Here is a 19,459-nt window from a genome sequence, read left to right on the forward strand (position 1 = left end):
TCTATGTGGACACACAGACATCCATGGTGGAAGTCAGAAAACCACTTCATGAAGTCGGATGCCTTCCTCTGTCTTCCCGTGGGTCAAACTCAGGTCACCATGCTTGAAAAGACGTCCCTCCCTTTGGCTATAAGACTATTGAGACAATAAACTCCAGACTGCGATCTCGTGTTGGGAAAGAGAAAATTGAAGTTTGGTCCAGCCAGAGGAGGTATTTGTCACCCAGGAAGAGATTTCACAGAGTTTGGACAACTGTCAGCCCCCGCCCATGGAACAGAGGAGAGGAGATGGATGATCTATGAGACTGCACCTCAACCAGTTCTGCTGAGCTACGAGTATCTCCAGCTGGCCCTGCATTTTAACTTCCCCTCACGTTAGGACCCTGAAGATGGGTTGGTGGGGGTGGGAGTGGGGGTAGGGGTGGGGGTGGGGTACTGGGCCTCTCAGTTCCTCCTCCAGGTGCGACCACACTGAATAAATCCATTACTTTGCTTCCAGTATTATTTACCTGTCTAATTGCCCTTCTGAGGACCGGCCGCTGATCTTATCTCTGACTGTGTTAGCCTCCTTGACAGGCCTGCTCTGGGTCCTTGGTGAGGCTCGCACACTATCTGCAGTCTGCCCTTGGACACACATGTGGGTTTCTTCTCCCATCCTGTGTTTGGATACTATCTCCCTGTTGTCTGTCCTCTCCCTGGCCGGAAGGTCAGCAGCTGCTACTGTTGGCCACAGGCTCTGTCCCGGGGTCAGAGTCCCTGTTGTCTTCTAGGTCACTGTTTGGTTCTCAGCTTTGCTTCTTTCTGGCCAGGTGACCTTCTCACATTGCCTCAGCTGTTGGATCCACAGTGACGTCTCCTGCCCTGGGCACCTGACACTAATCCCCAGACTGCCAAGGTCAGCTGACCCTGTGTAGGCCCACCATCTTGATCAGAGCTCAGGCGGGAGCCCCTTTCTCCCTGTCCCTGAACCTAGCCCAGTGTGTGCCTCGCCCTGGAGAGGTGACTGCCGAAAGGTGTCTGTCTCACATCTTGTATCTGCCTACAATCCCAGAACGCATCTTCCCTTTTCTTCCAGGGACACTTGTGGGTGTGCTTCCCTTGCTGGAACGAATAAAAACAGGCCGGATGGAGACAAGAATGAGGAGTTGCAGGATGTTTTATTGAAACCAGGTGGGTCAGGGGGAAGCTAAGCAGCTGGAGACTTCCGATGCTCACCTGCCCACTTTCCACCCTCCACTCCCTCTAAGTAACCCTCTGTCTCCTTCAAAGGTCAGTGTCTGCTAGCTGGTGACTTGCATTTGGGGTCAAATGTGACAGTGGAAAAGAGATTTTTCCCAAAACCAGGAGGAAAGTGGGTTGGGACTTAGGTGACAGGAGACCTGAGCATGACCCAGCAGAGCTGAGGAAGCAGAGGCCACTTTGCACCTCTGGGTTCCAGGACAATGCTGCCCAGAGCTCTGTCCCCAGGGGTGTGGGTAGATGCCACACTATGCTCCCCTCTTCTGTTCTCTGCTAACCTAGGGCACAGCACACTCTACCTTCTACACAACATTGGGTCCCAGCTTGCTGGGCTGGACAGTGGGAGCCCATGGCTCAGCCCTGGAAGCCCAGCTCCTTGTACTTGGCAGCAATGTCATTCCGGAACAGCTCCAGGGCCTTGCTCATGGCGCCCTGAGCATCTGCTCCAAAGTCCCCGGAATATCTCTTCTTCAGGACTTGGATGATGACTTCTGAGATAAACTGCAAGAAGGGGACAAGAGGTTGTAGGTCACCGGACTGAGCAAGCCATGAGCTGAGGGTGTGTACCCACTGCCCTTCTCTTTATTATAGGACCGTTTCCTGCACACTTACGATGTCCCAGGTGCCATTCTGTGCAATGACTCTGAACCAACTCCTTTAAACCTGACTACCTGGAGGCAGGCACCAACACCATCCCCGCTTTGTAAATGGGGAAACTGAGGCAGAAACAGGTAGAGCCTGTGTGCTGAAGTCACGTAGTCAGGGAGGGTCACTCGAACCCAGGGGGCCTCTCTGGAGCCCCTTTCTCACCTCTCGTGTGCCCACGTTACTGCAGGACACAGGCCCAGCATCCAGCCAGCCCATGAAAGCTTGGCACAGCAGACAAGATACCTTGCTCAGTACCCGCTCGCCCATCAGGACTGTACCTGGGACTGAGGAACAGGTACTACAAGGGAAGAGGGGCCAGGTGAGATCAGGTATCCCCATTACCCAGATGTCGACTGAGGCCACCCAGAACCTAAAGGCTCCTGATGAAACTCTCATATTGCTAATTTATCATTGTTGACTTAGACTCTGGTCCCATACAGCTTCGGTTGCTGTACCAAGGGGTGGCATCTTACCGAAGAGACTACCAAGTGACCAGGTTGAGGTCATGAAGCAGGTAGATAATTAGCTGAGGTTAGACCCTGGGGACAGTGGACACACCCCTGCTAGCTCAGGAGTGACGGTGCAGCTGCTGTTTCAGCCTCTTTTGCAAGTGACACGACAGAGATGAGAGCGGGACACAGCAGAAGGGGACACCGAGGGACACAGGTACCTCCAGAGGCACAGGACATCTTTGCAAACAGACCTCTGGGAAATCTGCCTCACAATTCACAGATACAGCAAAGTCTGTGGAGCCTGGGTCTGCAGGACCAGCCCCACCTTCAGGCAGTGAGGAGAGTTATGTGTCTGGCCCTGCCCTGCCCTGCCCTGTGACTCCAGTTACAGACTGACAGGACCCCCTGAGGGCTGCCGGGCTCCCCTCAGGCCACTGTCCAGCTGGTGTCTGAACCGTCATGGAGTGGGGCAGCTGAGGGGAAACAAATGGAGCCCTCAGCTGCCACCATTCTCTGACAGAACCCTGAGTGGGAGTCCTGCCTCAGTGACCCTGTGCCTCAGTTTCCTCATCTGTCCTGCTCCTGCTCACGAGGAGAAGGCAAGTCGTGTATCGGGTCACATTTCACACTGAGGTGCTGGCCCAGCATTTGGAGCAAGACACTAAATCAAAAGCTGGCTCCTCAGTGCCCTCAAGGGGAGCTGGGCTGGGGCAGGTTGTTGAGGAGACCTGGGCTTAGTGGGGAGAAAGCGGGTCATTCACACTGAATAGCTGAGCTGGGATTTCTATCTCTGCCCATGGGCGTGACATGACCTTATCGAAATGGAGACTTGGCCTCCTGCAGTGGCCCCCTACCTCCAGGTACTTGACCGGGATCTTGTGCTTGGTGGCGTGGGACTGGGCCAGAGGCTGGATCTCAGCAGCATGTTGTCCCTTCTTCTTCAGGATGGTACCCAGGGCTGTGAGCACGGTGCAGCCGTGCTTCTTCAGGTCCTCTGAACTCTTCATCTCTTCCTCGGATTTCAGGTTCTTGAACTTGTCGAACTTTTCCAGGGTCTCGGGGTGAGCCTTAAATAGACTACAGGAAAGAAGGGATGGAGTGAGAGGTATGGAGGCCACTAGACTGCAGCTGCGTCTCCTCCCAGCGGTGCAGCCTGGGTCAGCGCACCACACCTCCCTCTGTGCTTCAGGATCTCTGGTGGATGGGGGTGACATGACCTTATGGGATGTGGAAAGGATTAAACGAGGTAACCCGTCCGGTGTCTGGCACAGCACGTGCAGGACAAACGCCTGCTCTTCTTCCATAAGGATCAATGCCATCACCCTCTTCTCTTGGTTACAGAGAAGGGCAGTGGTGTCTCTCCATCTTCACCCCGTTTTCTCTGTTATCTGGAGAGCAGACAGTGAGGGGTACTGGGGCGAAGCATCTGTGTGTCCGATTCTATGCTGGGCTCTCACCTACCTCCAGTGTCATCCACACTCGTCCCGTTTTATAGACAGGGACAGGACTCAGGACATGTCCCCAGGAGGATCTCAGGGCTAGTGTGCAGAGAAGGCAGGCAGCCATCGGAGTGGCTCTATTCCTCTACTCCTCACCCCATTCCTGTCAGGGATACCTCTAACACTCCCTGACTGAAGATGCCAGAACCTGAAGTTCTAGACCTCCTGACTATCTGTGGCTGCCGATGAGACCCCTCTATACTGGTATATACTTCAGATCCAACCTTATCCATTTTCCACTGGCGATAGCAAGGGGACCCAGCAAAGGTCACAGCTGCTCCTGCCTGCCACCTCATGAGCCCTGGTTTTACCCAACCAGAGACCCAAATCCTGCTCTGGGAAGATAATGAGAGCTACAAGAGCCACCAACCTCCCCAGATGAGGCCTGTCCCTGATCCACTTGGGGGCAAATAAACACCATCAAAGGCAGTTGCCTGGCCTGGGTCACAGCAGGTGGTGTCAGAGCTAAGATCTGGAGCCTGGGCAGCACTAGAATTAACACTGGATGCCCCCTAGGGCCCCACTGTGACATGTTTATCAGGGTGACCATAGCTACCCAGACTCTACATTACCCTTACAGCACCACTATGAGGACATACGTTTGTCTTTTTGTACCAAGCTATATGGAAGCACTGGTCCCCTGGCCTCCGCCCCACAGTCTCATGGGGAGGACCTCCTATGACCAGGACCAAGCTGCTTCATCCTCTATGAAGAGTCCTCTTCCTCTATGACCCCTTGAGTTTGTGATCTGATGCCCCCAACTCTTCTCTTGAGCTGTCCCATTCCCTTGAGGGGCCACTGGAGCCTGTGTTCATGTGGGAGCCTGGTGTTCCTTCCCTGTTCCATCCCCACTCTAAGACCAGCCTGGTTAGGATCCGTGAGAGAGCATGAACTGACTCCCACAGAGTATTCACAAAGGACATGCGTGTCCTTAAAGCACTTTGCAGGGTAATTGACTGAAATCCCACAGTACACCTGAAGCAAGTTCCATGACTGCATCATGTCACAGAGGAGGAACTAAGAGGTGTAGTGTGCATCCAGCAGAGGGAGTCTGGGAGCCCTGCCTCTCTGCACGACTGGATTAGTCTCCAGAAAGGGCAGGACAAAAAGGCCACAGTGTTCCACAGTGGGAATGATCCTACCTCACCAGTGGATGGGTGCTCGATACAGCCTCTCAGGTCAGCTAATCTATGCCCCTCTTTCAGGTCCATGGTCACTCATCCTCCCACCTCTCAAGCACTTCAGTGTGTGTCAGTCATCAGTTCTGTTGCACACACACACACACTCCCAGAAGCATCCTCGCACGCACACACACACACGGTGTGTATTCTCAGAAGTCTGTTCTTCACGTGGGTGAAGAGCCATGTGCACAAGCTAGTGCCATGACGACTGGTTGGGCCTGTCCCCAGGCCCTAGTTGCACACAGCATCACCCTAGGAGCCCATCCAGAGCTGTGTGCGTCACTGACAGCTTGTCTCTGGCACCTTGTCCAGGGTCCCTGTACTCCTGGCTATTATTATCTAGCGACAATGACCCTTGAGTTCCTACTGACAGATGGGGCGAACCCAAGGTCACCAGGCTGAATGGAGCCAGAGGCGGGCAAGACCAGGGTCTTGGGGCTGTAGGCTCTAGAGACACTATACTCTGGCTCTGGCTCAGTCTCCAGTGTCCTGTGGGATGCTAAAACAGGCACCGAACCTTTTTCCTTAGCTCACTGAGTGTAAACCAAACTGACTTCCTAGCTTCTAGGAGGCTTACCCCAGCCTCACCTTTGCCCAGCACTAGGCGGAATAGACTTAGGCTTGCTCACATTCTAGGAGGAGAGGTACAGGTCTACAGGCCCCACACAGCCACTTGCTTCCTGAACCCTGAGTCCCACAGATAGAGTCCTGGGAGAGGTGCAGAGCCCACACCCTTGGATTCCCGTGAGCACACTTGATTCAGCTCCTGCTGAAGAGACCAGGGATGGTTTCCCAGGGTTCCTTTCTTCATCCTGCTGCTAGGAGGCCAGGTTCAGCATACAGGCAGTCTGGCTGGTCAGGGAAGGGAAGCTGCCTCTCTACTTGTCCTCTAAACAGTTGCCCAGTCAGACCCCATCTTAGGAGCACATGGGTTGGTAGATAGAAGGGTCACTGAGAGCATGGGCTACACCAAGTTAGAATCCCATCCACAGTCATGCTAGCTGTGTGATTTGGATCAAGTTGCTATCTGTGTGGTTTTTTTTAAAGATTTATTTATTTAATGTTTATGAGTATCCTGTCACTGACGCACCAGAAGAAGGCATCAGATCCCATTACAGATGGTTGTGAGCCACCATGTGGTTGCTGGGAATTGAACTTAGGACCTCTGGAAGAGCAGACAGTGCTCTTAACCACTGAGCCATCTCTCCAGCCGTAAACCCCTCTGTTACCTGAGTTCATAAAGGTGATCCGACACAGGGCTCTATGAGACTCCCTCCCCTTGTTGTGACTCTGTGAGATGGTTCTCTCATTATGTGAAAGGTTGCTGTCACTGTCACAGTCATTTCCAAACCTTCTTGGCTCCAAAATCCTTTCCCCAACAAAAAATGTCATCACAGGGGTTGGGAGGATGGCTCAGTAAGAGCATCTGCTGCTCTTCCAGAGGATCCAAGTTCAATTCCCAGGAACCTTACGACAGCTCACAACAGTCTGGAACTCCAGTTCCAGGGAATCCAACGCCCTCTTCTGGTCTCCTGGGTATTGCATGCATATGGTTCACATCCAGATATGCAGGCAAAATACTTAGAAAGTAAAATAATGCATCTTGATTGGGGATTTGGCTCAGTGGTAGAGCGCTTGCCTAGCAAGCGCAAGGCCCTGGGTTCGGTCCCCAGCTCCAAAAAAAAAAAAAAATATAATGCATCTTTTTTTAAATGCAGGTATAAATGGACCAGAAAATATCTGACCATGGAGAGGTGAGGTAGGGAACAGCCCTGACCATCTGGAGCCCACAGCTCTGCTGCCTGCTTCTTGTTCTAGAACTCTGTGCTTACCAGACCAGGCCTCAGAGTTCTGCTAAGGTACTTACAGAAATGACTTTGCTGAGGGCAGCAGACAAGGCTGAGGTCGGGATTTGGGACAGGCCAGGAGCCCAGTGCCATAGGACACTTGTTACCCTGAAAGTGGAAGGCCACTTCCCTGTGCCCCCAACAGGAGAGGGCAGGAGCAGCTGGTGTGGCCCCATGACCCAAGCCTGAAAAATGACAAGGTGTTAGACCCTTGGGACCTCCCAGGGTCAGCAGCCTTGGCTTTGTGCCCCACCTGGCCCTGGGTCCTGGTAGGCCTCAATTACTCCCCTGGGAAGGGAAGAGTATCTCTCTAATGGCATAATAGCCTGAGTCTCCTTCAAGCCCCAAGTTTCTGCCCAGGCCCTGGCAGCCTTGGAGTCTTGCAAAACTCTGTTCTACCAATCCTGCCCTCGATAATCTGCTGTCCACAGAAATACAGGGTAGGACTCCGAATCCCAGGGCATGAGAGTGGGCAGGGGTCTCAGAGACTGTGACATACAGTCCGAGGCAGAAATAGGACCTAGAAAGCAGAAACAACTTGCCCAAGGTCACATAAGAAATCCAGAATTAATGCCAACTTGCTGTGGGAGTTGGTCCAGTTGGGCAGACTTGTAGGCCCAGCATTTAAGAGGGGTTGGGGGAGAAAGACAGGTAGGAAGAAACTGAGGTACCCAGGTGTTCCAGCAGCCAGAGAACCTCCTTCCAGCATGGCCACCTAAAGGACTCTGACCTCAGACAACTTTGCTCCCAAGCAGAGGGGTTAGAAACGGACAAAGGGAGTATCCAAGAACATTGAGATCAGGAGGGATCTATCACCCTAGATCATAAATAGCAAGGAATTCATTTCCAAACTACAGCTACACAGACATGGCAGGGGCTGCTAGCAACAGGGCACCCTCCCCCCCCAGAGCCAAAAATTACCACTCATGCATATCCCATCAGTCTTCCAGGAAGAGCCGCAGCCCCTGGGTGAGCAGTGAGGCCCTGTGTATGAACCTCAGCCCCTTCCCCTTGCCCAGGCTCAGAATCTGCAATTTTTCTGGGCATGTCTAGGAATCCCTTGCAACCAAAGGCAACCGCCTTATCTAAGCTTTCAGTCCACGCTCGTAGATGAGATCTATCACTGCCCTCACTATTCTGCCTCTCTGCCATGATAACATTCATCTGGTGGACTGTTTGATGCTTAAGCTTGCTTTGGTGGCTGATATCAGCTGTGATGGATGGATCCCTTTTTCTTTTCCCCACTCCAGTCTCCAGCAATTAGAAGTGAAATCTGAACTCATCATTACAGCCAACTGGTCTACCCTGCCAGCTTTCACCTCGTAGCCATATAGTGATCCTCAGCGTGAACAGGTATGGGGATAAGGGTCTCTCCCTCTTACCTGATGAGGACTTCCTGTCCATGGCCAGCAAGGTCGCCCTCCACTTTCCCCCAGATGTTCAGCACCATCTGCCACTCCCCATCACTGAGCCCCATGGTGGCTTCTAAAGAGGACAAAAGGAGAGAGTGTAGGCCGGCTGTTAGCTGTGATTTGAGGCCACCTGGTCCTGAAGGGCTTTTATACCTTCTCAGATGCTAGTCTGGCCAGGATCACTGGGTGCCACATGCCCCTCCTGCCACCCTCCTCAACCCCCCAGGGGTCTAATCTCTGCCTTTCTCTGGCCCTCACATGGGCAGCTATTTTGGGGTAAGTGCCATTGTGGGGAGCTAGGACAGCTTGGGGCAGTAGGGGGTGGGGAGTGGGAAGCAGCCAGGCCACTGTCTGTCTGGACTTGCACAAGCCCACAGAAAGGGCACCGAAGTCACTGCCAGCAGCTGAAACCCAATTCTCCCCCGTCTGCTGCCCCAAGGGGACTTGTCATGTTTCTAAGCTTGGGCACAGGCATCTTGCTGGCCCCCAGAAGTCTTCTCACTTTCCAACTGCTTTTGCTCTTTTATTGCGTGTGTGTGTGTGTGTGTGTGTGTGTGTGTGTGCATGTGTGTGTGCGTGTGCATGTGTGTGTGCCTGTGCATGTGTGTGTGCATGTTATAGCATCTTTGTAGGCCAGAAGGCAACTTTCAGGAGTCAATTCTTTCCTTTCAGAAAGACCCATGAATCTTACTCAGATCCTTAGCCTTGAGATAAGGCTTCATACCCACTGAGCCATCTTGCCAGCCCTCTGACTTTCCTGATGCTCCAAGCCTGGCTGAAAGTGGTACAAAGGTGCCCCAATGGGTCTGTGCTTGTGGCTGGACCAACCTAGACAAGTCTCTGACTTGACGAGTGCCCAGCTCGGGGCCTGCTTCCTCTGCAAGGTTGTGCTACCAAGCTCTGTGAAACCCTTAGCTCCTCCCTTTCTTTGTGACCTCCTGCCCCACCACTGCCATTGCTACAGGACATGACACTTCCGGCAGGGCGGTCACTGCCAATACTCCCGAACTCTGCCAGGCATAGACCCTCTTCTCTTTGCCTAGTTTTTGCATTCCCCTGAGGAGCCCTTAAGGTAAACACTGACGTGATCCCCAGGATGAGTGACACAGCTGGAATTTGATTCTAGTGAGTCTAGACCCACAGTTCATGCTCTTGAACTCCTCATTTGGGGGCCACAGAGATGATTCAGTGGGTAAAGGCCCCAGCCTCCAAGTCTGAAGACCTGGATTTAATTCTATCCTCAGGACTCACATAGTGGAAGAAAAAAGCTGACTCCTGAACCTTGTCCCCTGAATTCTGTGAGTGTGTGTATATAGGTATATAAAAATAAAATCTAAAATTATTTTGTATCTTGTGAGGGCTCAGAGGGTGTGCTTTATACATCAGTATATCTTATGAGCCCCACACAGGGCTCTGTACCTAATTTGAGCTGAAGAAATACTGTTGAATTAAAGATAGGTGACTTTAGAAGAAAGACAGAGTTCCCATCTATCTGCCCAGTCCACCCATCTGTCACCCGTTCCTTAGTCAGCCGGCCGGCAGTCAGCTGTTATCTACCAATCCATCTATGTGTTTATTCCCCTCCACCAATTATTACCTATCAATCATCCCATTCATCATCCATCTATCTGTCCTTCGCCCATCACTCATCCATCTACCCATAATTTACCCATTATTTATCACCCACCCATCCACTATCCATCCTTCATCTGTATTCCGCCCATCAGTGATCCATTCTCTATCCATCCATCCATCATGGCTCATCCCTTCCTGCTCTCTGTCTCCCCATCTGCCCCATTCATCACTTACCTACATCCAGCCAACAGTTACAGAGCACACATGGTGTGACAGCCACTCTGTCACACGCTGAAACAACAAATTAAGGACACTGTGACCAAGAATCCCACAGTACTCCCGTGGAGGGTGCTCAGTGCTGGGATGGAGGTTGCATGGACACTTCCTGTTGTTCAGGACACTCCAGTTTCTGTCTTGTCTTGTTTGAGCCAGCTTCTCACTATGCATCTCTGACTGGCTTGGGATGTTCTGTATAGCCCAGTTTGCCTGCATTTGTCTCCTGAATGCTTGGACTAAAGGCATGTGAGACCACACCCAGTGGCTTGTCAAGTTTTAAAGGGTCTCCCTGGCAAGTTCCCATCCAACCACTACATGAGGAAGAGGGCACCATCCTTACATATAGTCTAGCTCAGAAAAGAACAGGTTATGTGTGTCTGACTACGTTGGGTCTACTCTGGGTGTGTCAGCAAAGACTTGACATCCTTCATGACTCTTTAGAGCAGTGGTTCTCAACCTGTGGGTCATAAACCCTTTGGAGGTCAAACAACCCTTTCACGGGGGTTAAGTACCAGATATCCTAACTATGACTCATAACAGTGGCAAAATCACAGTTATGAAGTAGCAACAAAAATAATGAGGAACTGTATTGAAAGGTTGCAGCCCTAGGAAGGCTGAGACCCATTGGGTAGAGTGAAACTTCTCCAGTGGGCCGTGCTGAGGTGACAGTGGAAGCCACATTGTGAGACCACATAACTGATCTCTTCAAATCAGTCACCAACCACAGGGCAGATACCTGACCCAGGGCAGCCAGTGGCAGGACTCTATCTGTAGAGCTGGTGTTGTTAGAGCCGCCAGACGGATCTCTCTTCAAACTGAGCAGGGCTACGGCTACAGTCAGACAGGCAGTGGGAAAACACAACAGGAAGTGTGAAACTCATGCCCAGCCCTGGGAAAACATGGCTGTTCTTGGACCTGGATCCACATTCTCCCTCAGGGATCTGGAGGGAGGTCGTGTCCCATGAGCCTTCACTTCCAGCATGGCTCTGTGTCTCCTTCTGGAACATCAGCCAGGTGTGGATGAGTGAAAGACAAGAATCATTCCTGGTCACGCCTAGGTTGCTGGCCACCAGGGGCCAAGAAAGCAGAAAACTAGAAGACATGGCTTCCAGAGGGAGTGTTCACGTTTCATTCATCTGTCCCATTGTTCAGCCATTCACTCTACAGCCAGGGACTCAGGGCCTGGTCAGTGCTGGTTTTATAGGAGCTCACTTTCGGCAGCTCCCACTCCTCCCCGATACACACACACGTGCATACACACACACACACACACACACACACACACACACACACACACACACACACACACGCACACACACCTCTGGTCTTTGAAAGGATGAGTTCTGGGTACAGGAGGGGAAGACAAAAGGAAAGAGGCCAACTGTCTCAGGATGACCAGACCACCAGGGTCCCATGCCTCGGAGTGCACTGGCTCCTGCCTCGGCAGGCCTGTCAGACCAACAGTTCTGGGATGGTCTTACATCCATGGGACTCTGTGCAGAAGTCCTACTTTATTGTGTGTCCCTTGGACCACCCAGCTCTGTTCTGTCTTCCAACTTCTCAGAGTTGTCCTGTAGTAACTGAGGTAATTAGACCTCCATCAGTCCCTCAGTGGTATGAGGTGTTGAGCTCTCATGGGTTTGGCAGGGGCCCCATGAGCCAGACCACCTGGGAAAGCCTATGGCTCCAAAGTAGAAGGCTTTTTTAAAAGCTTTACTGTAAGCTCTCGGGGCAGCATGGACAACTGTGTGTACTTACACATTGACACAACAGAGCCCGTGTCCTCGGTTGCTGTGGAGACCTGGAGCTAGCCCCTCTGTTTGGTGCCTGTTGTCTCCCTGTGACAGCTGTATCCTGGCCAGGCTGAGAGGCTGCAGATCAACTGTGAGGAAGCCTGGTGTACAAAACTCCCCACAACCCAACTCCCACACTCTTGTCACACACACACACACACACACACACACACACACACACGCATGAGTTTGCTAGATACCCATGTGACAGGCTAAATTCCCCAGGCAGCTTCACTCTCTGCCTATCCCAGAGTGCTTTGCATCCTCAAGTGTGAGCTGTGTAAAAGCCACCTCCAGAATCTCAAGGTCCTTGGATAAAAGTTCCCATGTACCAAAGCCTTCTGTGTTTACGTCTCTGGAACCTTGGTAGACATTCCAGCATTGTAGACATCCAGGGATGGAGACTTCTAGAACAATGGGGACATGTTGTCTAGATGCTAAAGAGGCCATTCTTTCTTTTAAAAAAAATATTTATTTAACATATATGAGTAGGGCATCAGATTTTATCCATGTGGTTGCTGGGAATTGAACTCAGGACCTCTGGGAAAGCAGTCAGTGCTCTTAACCGCTGAGCCATCTCTCTAGCCCTAAATAAGCCTTCCAATGTGCCTCATCCAATTGCCCACTAAACATTGTCTGACAGACCACCACCACCTGAATACTTCTAAGGTCAGTGACCACTGCCCAGAGCTGTACAAATTCTTCATTGACCCAAATGTCACCTGCATACCACTCCCTCTTTTCCAGGACTCTGGGTGCTGCTGGGGTAGAGAGGGCCTGTTGGGTCTCACACAGGGGGTGGGGTTGGGGCTAAAAGCTCCTCTGTTTTTTCCAGTCAGGTCCGTACCTTCTGAAGATTCTGAACACCATTCTGGACAAGGCACGCCAGGAGCACAGTCTGCAGCACCCACCAGGCAGCTATGTACCAAGCTTGCACCTTGCCTCACTCGAGACAGGCCCCAGACTTATCTAGTGACCTGGGAACTTGACAGCCTTTTGGCAGCCAATAAATCTCTCTCGCAAGGTCAAGAGATGACTCCTTCAGACTCTCTGGAACTTTAGGCCACAGTGGTGGGAGGGAGCACTTGGCTCCTAAAACCTGGGCCTCCTCCTTCTTCCCTCCTTGATCTGAGCATGGCCTCCGCCTGGTTTCTCTCACCCCCAGCTCAGATGCATCCCTGGCTAAGTCCCACCTCTGACTGTCACGGCCCAGGACACATGCACAGCCAACGGGACACTGGCAGAACCCGGGAGGCCCTGATGGGGTGGGGGGGACACCCAGGCTTTCTTCAGATCTCTCACAAACTCACAACCCATGGCTGGGACCACCCTTCCCAGCCACTGTCATATAGCCAAGCCAACCTTTCCCTGGATACCCTCAGGAGCCTGAGTCAGTGACCAAGGCTGAGAAGAAGGGAGGTGCCTCACAGACACCAGGAGATGCACAGGGAGCTAAAAATACAGTTTACACGCAGGCTTCTCCTTCCCCAAAGGCCCTCGGGGGCTTGTTGGAAAGATTGGCAGGCACAGAGGATCTGCTTGTCCCAGTCAACAGGTGTGACCCAGGGTACTGGCCTCCTTCCCTCTCCTCCTCTACAGCCCCCTCCACAGTCCCCCACCCCAGGGCTTGCCCATTCCTACGCTTCCCTGAGGTACCCCCTCTACTTTCCAGGCTCCAATAAAGAGAGGCGCAGCCCACTCACCTCTCTGTTTGGGGTGTAGCCAGTCTATACCCCATTTTTACTCTGTGAGTGCCCAAGACTCGTGGGTGCAAAGCACAGGTCTTGCTCCAGAAGCAAGAGACCATTTACTCTGAGGCAAGCACGAGGGAGCAGTGCTGGAAGCAGGAGGTCCCCTGTGGAATGGTTATGTGAACTGCTGTCTGCTTCCTTCCTTGTTTGTTTGTTTTGAAGACAGGATCTCATGCAGCCCAGGCTAGCTCTTTCTTTAAAAGATTTATTTATTTATTATATTTAAGTACACTGTAGCTGTCTTCAGGCACACCAGAAGAGAGCATCAGATCCCATTACAGATGGTTGTGAGCCACCATGTGGTTGCTGGGATTTGAACTCGGGACCTCTGGAAGAGCAGTCAGTGCTCTTAACCACTGAGCCATCTCTCCAGCCCCGCCCCCCCACGTTAGCTCTTAACTACTCTACATACACCCATGTATATATGACACTATTTCCTATGGAATGGTTATGTAAACTGTTTGTTTCCTTGTTTGTTTTGTTTGTATTGTTTTTAAAGGCAGAGTTTCATGTAGCCCAGGCTAGCTCTGAACTATTATACATACACACATTTCCTATGGGATGGTTATGTAAATTGTTTGTATGTTTTCTTGTTGCTTTGTTTGTTTGTTTTAAAGACAGGGTCTCATGTAGCCTAGGCTAGCTCTGAACTCCTCATTCTCCTGCCCCTAATTCCTAAATGCTGAATTACACACATCCACCACTACACATGTTCTCCATGAACTTTTTATAGTCAGACAACAAACTAAAATAATAAGGCACTTAACAAATACAGTGGTAAGGACAGCAGGTTTCAAATGCTAGCTGAGAACATTAGATTTGGGGCTGTTAGGAGTGACTTGGTACTAGACAGATCATGATAAACGGTGATAAATGAGTGAGTAAAGCTACTGAGGATAGCCCAGGATATCCTGGCTTCGGATCTGCAACACTCCAACTCTCCATAATCATGGGGCTCTAACCAGCCAGTCTGTAGAATCTTTCACACAGAGGCCTTCCATGAGGAATTTTCATTCACGGATTCCACAAACACACCATGCTCACTGCACACCGAGTGTGCCCTCTCCCTCCTCCCAGAGCCCTTCCTCTGGAGTAAACATTTTTACATAGTGCCTGCTCTTACACATGAAGAAACAGACACAGAAAGGTTAGGAACTTAGTTCAAAGTCAACCAGCAAGCCCCGATCAGAGCCCACATCTGCTCTGTGGCTCTGAGATGCCTGATCTTAGTTTCTCATCTTCCTGGCAGCACAAATAAATACCAGCCCTGGGCATTCCGAAAGCTTATTTTGGTGTATGGATCCAATCCAGGGTCCCAGGGTCCGGAGTGAAATGGTTGCTTTCCCAGGGACTGTCAATTGGGGGACCTGCTGCCATCTAGTGGCATCTGGAAGAAATGCTGCTACCTGTGGCGCACCTTCCACCACTCACAAACTTGTGCGCCTGTGTTCACTGCTTCTGGCCTGGAAGACAGGTGATGCTTTCCACGTTGTTAAAAATGAGTCGCCCACACTCCGGCTGCCAGGGTCGCAAAGTCATCCTTGCGAGGCAGAGATTGTGGAGGGGCCGTCAGGCTGTGTCTGGCTTGTGGAGTGGCCTGTGGGCAGAGGGGACGTTGGCCGAGATGAATGAGAGTAAGAGGGAGCACCGTGCATGGGTGCTGAGGAGGGTGAGCTTTGTGTGGGAGGACTTGGTGGCCAAGGGAGGACTTGAGGGTGCAGAATTGAGACTCTGTGGTCGGATAGGCCTCCGGTGGCTGAGGAGAGACACATGGCCCCTGGACTTTCTAATGTGGTGGAGGGAAGGTGACTTTAGCAGGTATATGAATGGCTGTGCGGGCAGCTCAGCTGGGGTGTGAGGCTGGAGAACCACATGGTTGCCTTTGGTGCCATCCTAAATTATTTCTGCCACTCGGAGAAAGGGTGGATTTTCTCTCCAGTTTTTTCTGTTTGTAAATGAGAGCTTCTCCATTTGTAAAATGAGAACATTAAAAAGCTTTCTCAAGTACCATCCTGAATAGTGTATGTGTGTGTGTGTCTGTGTGCCTGTGCATGTATCTGTGTGTATGTTTTGTGTGTCTGTGTGTGTGTCTGTGTGTCTATGCATATGTAGGCATGTGTATGTGTGTGTGTCTATGTGTATGTTGTGTGTGTATGTGTCTATGTGTATGTTTTGTGTGTGTGTTTATGTGTGTGTATGCATGTGTATGTATGAATGTCTATGTGTACTGTGCGTATACATGTGTATGTATGTGTGTTTATATGTACTGTGTGTCTTGTATGTGTATATATCTGTGTGTCTGTGTGTTTATGTGTGTGTATGTATGTGTGCCTATGTGTAATGTGTGTCTTGTGTATGTATGTATCTATGTGTCTATGTGTCTGTGTGTCTGTGTGTGTTTATGTGTATGTTTGTATGTTTCTTTCTGTGTGCATGACTGTATGAGTATGCATGTGCATGTATATGTATGTTTCTGTGTATGTATACATCTGTGTATGTTTATATGTCTCTGTGTGTGTCTGTATGTGTGTGTGCCTGTAGGTGCATGTCTTGTGTATGCATGTGTCTGTGTGTGTCTCTGTCTATGCATGTCTGTGTATATATTTACATGTTATATGTGTTTATGTGTATATGTATGTGTGACTTATGTGTGTATGTCTATGTGTGTGCCTGTCTGTATTTATGCATGTGTCTGTGTAAATGTGTATATGTTTATGTGTCTGTGTGTGCATGTCTGTGTGTGTAAGCATGTGTGTGTCTATGTGTCTTTGTATGTATGTCTATGTGTATATGTCTGTGTGTGTGCGCCTATGTGTGTATATGTCTACATTTATGTGTATGTGTATGTATGTATTTGTGTACCTGTGTATCTGTGTGTACATGTCTGTGTGTGTCTGTGTAAGTCTGTGTGTACATGTTTATGTGTACATATATATGTATACCTGTGTGCATGTCTGTGTGTGTGGGCATGTGCGTGTGTCTGTCTGCAAGCGTGCATGTGGCACCCAGAGGAGGACATACAGAGGGTGTTCTGCTCTATCACTCTCCACTTTATTAGATGAGATCTTTCACTGAGCCTGGAGCCTGTTGCTTTCCAGTTGGATGAGGCTGGCCAGCCAGAGCCCACAGTCAGCCTGTCTCTATACACCACCTCCCATGCCCAGCACTGAGGTCAGAAGCACACATGGCCGTGCCTAACTTTACCTGAGTGCTGGTGTTTGGAACTCACAGCCTCATGTTTGTGTCACAGCCACTCTTATCTGCAGCTCCATCTCTCCAGCACCTCATCTGAGTGTTACAGCAGGGAGTGGACGTAAACACATGAGCCTGGTATACAGTAGGTACTCTATAATTGCACACTGTGATATAAGGTACTGAGAAGTCATGAGAGACTGATCTGTTCCATCAACACATACATAGATGTGCATTGTGTACGTGTGCAGATAAAGAGTGTGTGTGCATGTATGTGGTGTGTGTAGCCTATGGGGGTGGAGGGGGGGTCATGCAGGTCCTGACCTCCACACAGGGTATCTTTGTGAAGTTAGTTCTCTCCTTCCACCGTTGTGTGGATTCCAGGAATGGAACTTCTGTTGGACATCAGACTTGTATGGCAGATGCCTTTACCCACTGAGCATTTGCTGGCCCAGTAGGGGGGTTTATAAGCAGAATGAGTTAGAAAGAAAATTCTGGAATGTGCTACATTTAGGTGTGTGGGCTTGGAGGGTACAAGGGAGAAGACAGAAAACTAATCAGACCAAACCAAAAAGGAACATCTCAGAAGCCTGAGTGGGCACTGAGTAGGTGCTGTGACCCTGCCTTAGATCCTGACAGTTGACCACCAGAAATGCTTGACCTATTTATGTCTGAGCTTTCCAGACAGTTTCTAGGCAGATCAGAAGCAAGCACTGCCCCTCATGGACCGCCCTCACCCAAAATTTTCCCGTTTGTTCTATCTACCTATGTGTGCCACAGCTCATTGTCACCAACACAGCCCCTGCCACCAATTTCCCTATAAAAATACGCTTAGCTGTAAGCTCAGAAGACACCTTTCCCTCTGTGAACTGTGAGGACCTGTCCCAGGGTTATTTTTCTGAATAACTTCTTTTTTTTTTTTTTTTTTTTGGTTTTTTTTTTTCGGAGCTGGGGACCGAACCCAGGGCCTTGCGCTTCCTAGGTAAGCGCTCTACCACTGAGCTAAATCCCCAGCCCCCTGAATAACTTCTTAAATGTCCCAATAATCCCTGTTATTTCAGATATCTTTTTGAAATGTTTTGGCTCACTCACTGTCCCCAGCACAAAACTAAAGCACCTAGGCTGTGGCAGGGGACTGGGCTTGGCTGCAGGTGACACCAAACTTCAAATAATAGAGTCCCAGAAGATGATATTAATTTCTATTAATCTCTCTTTCATTTAGAAGTGCACTGGGAAAGAGATCTACTAGATTCTGTGTGTGTGTGTGTGTGTGTGTGTGTGTGTGTGTGTGTGTGTGTGTGTGTTCATCTGTGCCCCTGAGCACATGCTATCACTCCCCACCTGTTTCTCTGTGGCTGAGTCTCTCACTGAACACAGCGAGCCTCCTGCCTCTACCTCCACAATGCTGGGGTTAAAGGCGAGTCCATTTATGGTGGTGGTGTGTATATGGTTTCAAGGCTGGCAACCAATAAGGAGGCTCACTCTTATGAGAGGCTAATAATCCTCCATCTTCCAGAGTCACTATTTGCCTGTAGTTCTTTTTCAGGGGTGATCTCTGCCGTTTCCCCCTCTCATGTTAACATTTCCACTAATAAGGCCATTGTCCTGATCTGTTTATGGAGCCATCTCTAGGAGACACTGTTGCATCGCAGATTTCTGGGGTCCTGGCTCTTACCCTCTTTCTGCTTCCTCTTCCATGTTCCCTGAGCCGCAGATGCAAAAGCTGTGAGGCAGACGTGGCTTCTGGGGCTGGCTTCCCACCGTCTGTTGATCTCTGCACTGTGACCAGTTGTGAATTTTCTGTGATGATTTCCACTTGATGTCTGTGATGAGGGATGGTGTGGATGTAAGGGTGAGGTTTAGAATGTCGAGCCAGGCAGTGGTGGTGCACACCTTTAATCCCGGCACTGGGAGGCAGAGGCAAGAGGCTCTCTGAGTCAGCCTGGTCTACAGAGCAAGAATGAGTTCCAGAGCAGCCAGGGCTACACAGAGAAACCCTGACTCAAAAAACAAAAGCAAAAACAACGAGAGAGAGAGAGAGAGAGAGAGAGAGAGAGAGAGAGAGAGAGATTGACTTAGAATGTGGAAAGGAATTCTGTTGGCCTAGCAGACTGATGGTAACCTATTCTCTTCTAAAGTCCTTGGCCTTAGCAGCTCCTGGATTCTTTTTTTTTTTTTTTTTTTTTTTCCGGAGCTGGGGACCGAACCCAGGGCCTTGCGCTTCCTAGGTAAGCGCTCTACCACTGAGCTAAATCCCCAGCCCCTTAGCAGCTCCTGGAAAGCTGGCGTGGTTTTCATCCCATGGAGTGAGCCTTAAGTCCAAACAAGGGATTAGTATCCAGGATATACGAAGGGAAAACAGAGTGTCAAAGAAACAAATGACAATTTAAATGGGGCTAGGGGTCTAAACAGAGTCCTCAATAGAAGAAATAACAATGGCTAAGGAATGTCCCCATCCTTAGCAATTAGAGGGATGCAAACTAAAATAGCTGAGATTTCATCTCCCCACACTCAGAACGGCTGAGGCCAACCAGTGGCTGACAGCACGAGGCAGTGAAAAGGTGGAGAGAGGGGATCCTTGTTCAGTGTTGGGGG

At 50.4% G+C, this 19,459-nt stretch overlaps 1 protein-coding gene and 2 long non-coding RNA genes across 3 annotated transcripts; 2 read left to right on the forward strand and 1 right to left on the reverse strand.

Moving 5' to 3' along the window:
• Positions 1–1,137: 1,137 nt before the first annotated feature.
• On the reverse strand, positions 1,138–8,369 carry Mb (myoglobin). Its single transcript, NM_021588.2, has 3 exons — positions 8,248–8,369; positions 3,193–3,415; positions 1,138–1,739 (listed from the first exon to the last, which is right to left on the reverse strand). The coding sequence occupies exons 1-3, from the start codon at positions 8,340–8,342 to the stop codon at positions 1,593–1,595; spliced, it is 465 nt and encodes a 154-aa protein (NP_067599.1). The 5' UTR covers positions 8,343–8,369; the 3' UTR covers positions 1,138–1,592.
• LOC134479931 (uncharacterized) lies at positions 1,738–3,366 on the forward strand. The gene is made up of 2 exons (XR_010053863.1): positions 1,738–2,400; positions 2,485–3,366. It is a non-coding gene; the product is annotated as an uncharacterized LOC134479931 (long non-coding RNA).
• On the forward strand, positions 6,981–12,950 carry LOC134479932 (uncharacterized). Its single transcript, XR_010053864.1, has 2 exons — positions 6,981–8,218; positions 12,757–12,950. It is a non-coding gene; the product is annotated as an uncharacterized LOC134479932 (long non-coding RNA).
• The last annotated feature ends 6,509 nt before the right edge of the window (positions 12,951–19,459 follow it).

Source organism: Rattus norvegicus, chromosome 7, assembly GCF_036323735.1.
Source record: "Rattus norvegicus strain BN/NHsdMcwi chromosome 7, GRCr8, whole genome shotgun sequence".
NCBI classification, from domain to species: domain Eukaryota; kingdom Metazoa; phylum Chordata; class Mammalia; order Rodentia; family Muridae; genus Rattus; species Rattus norvegicus.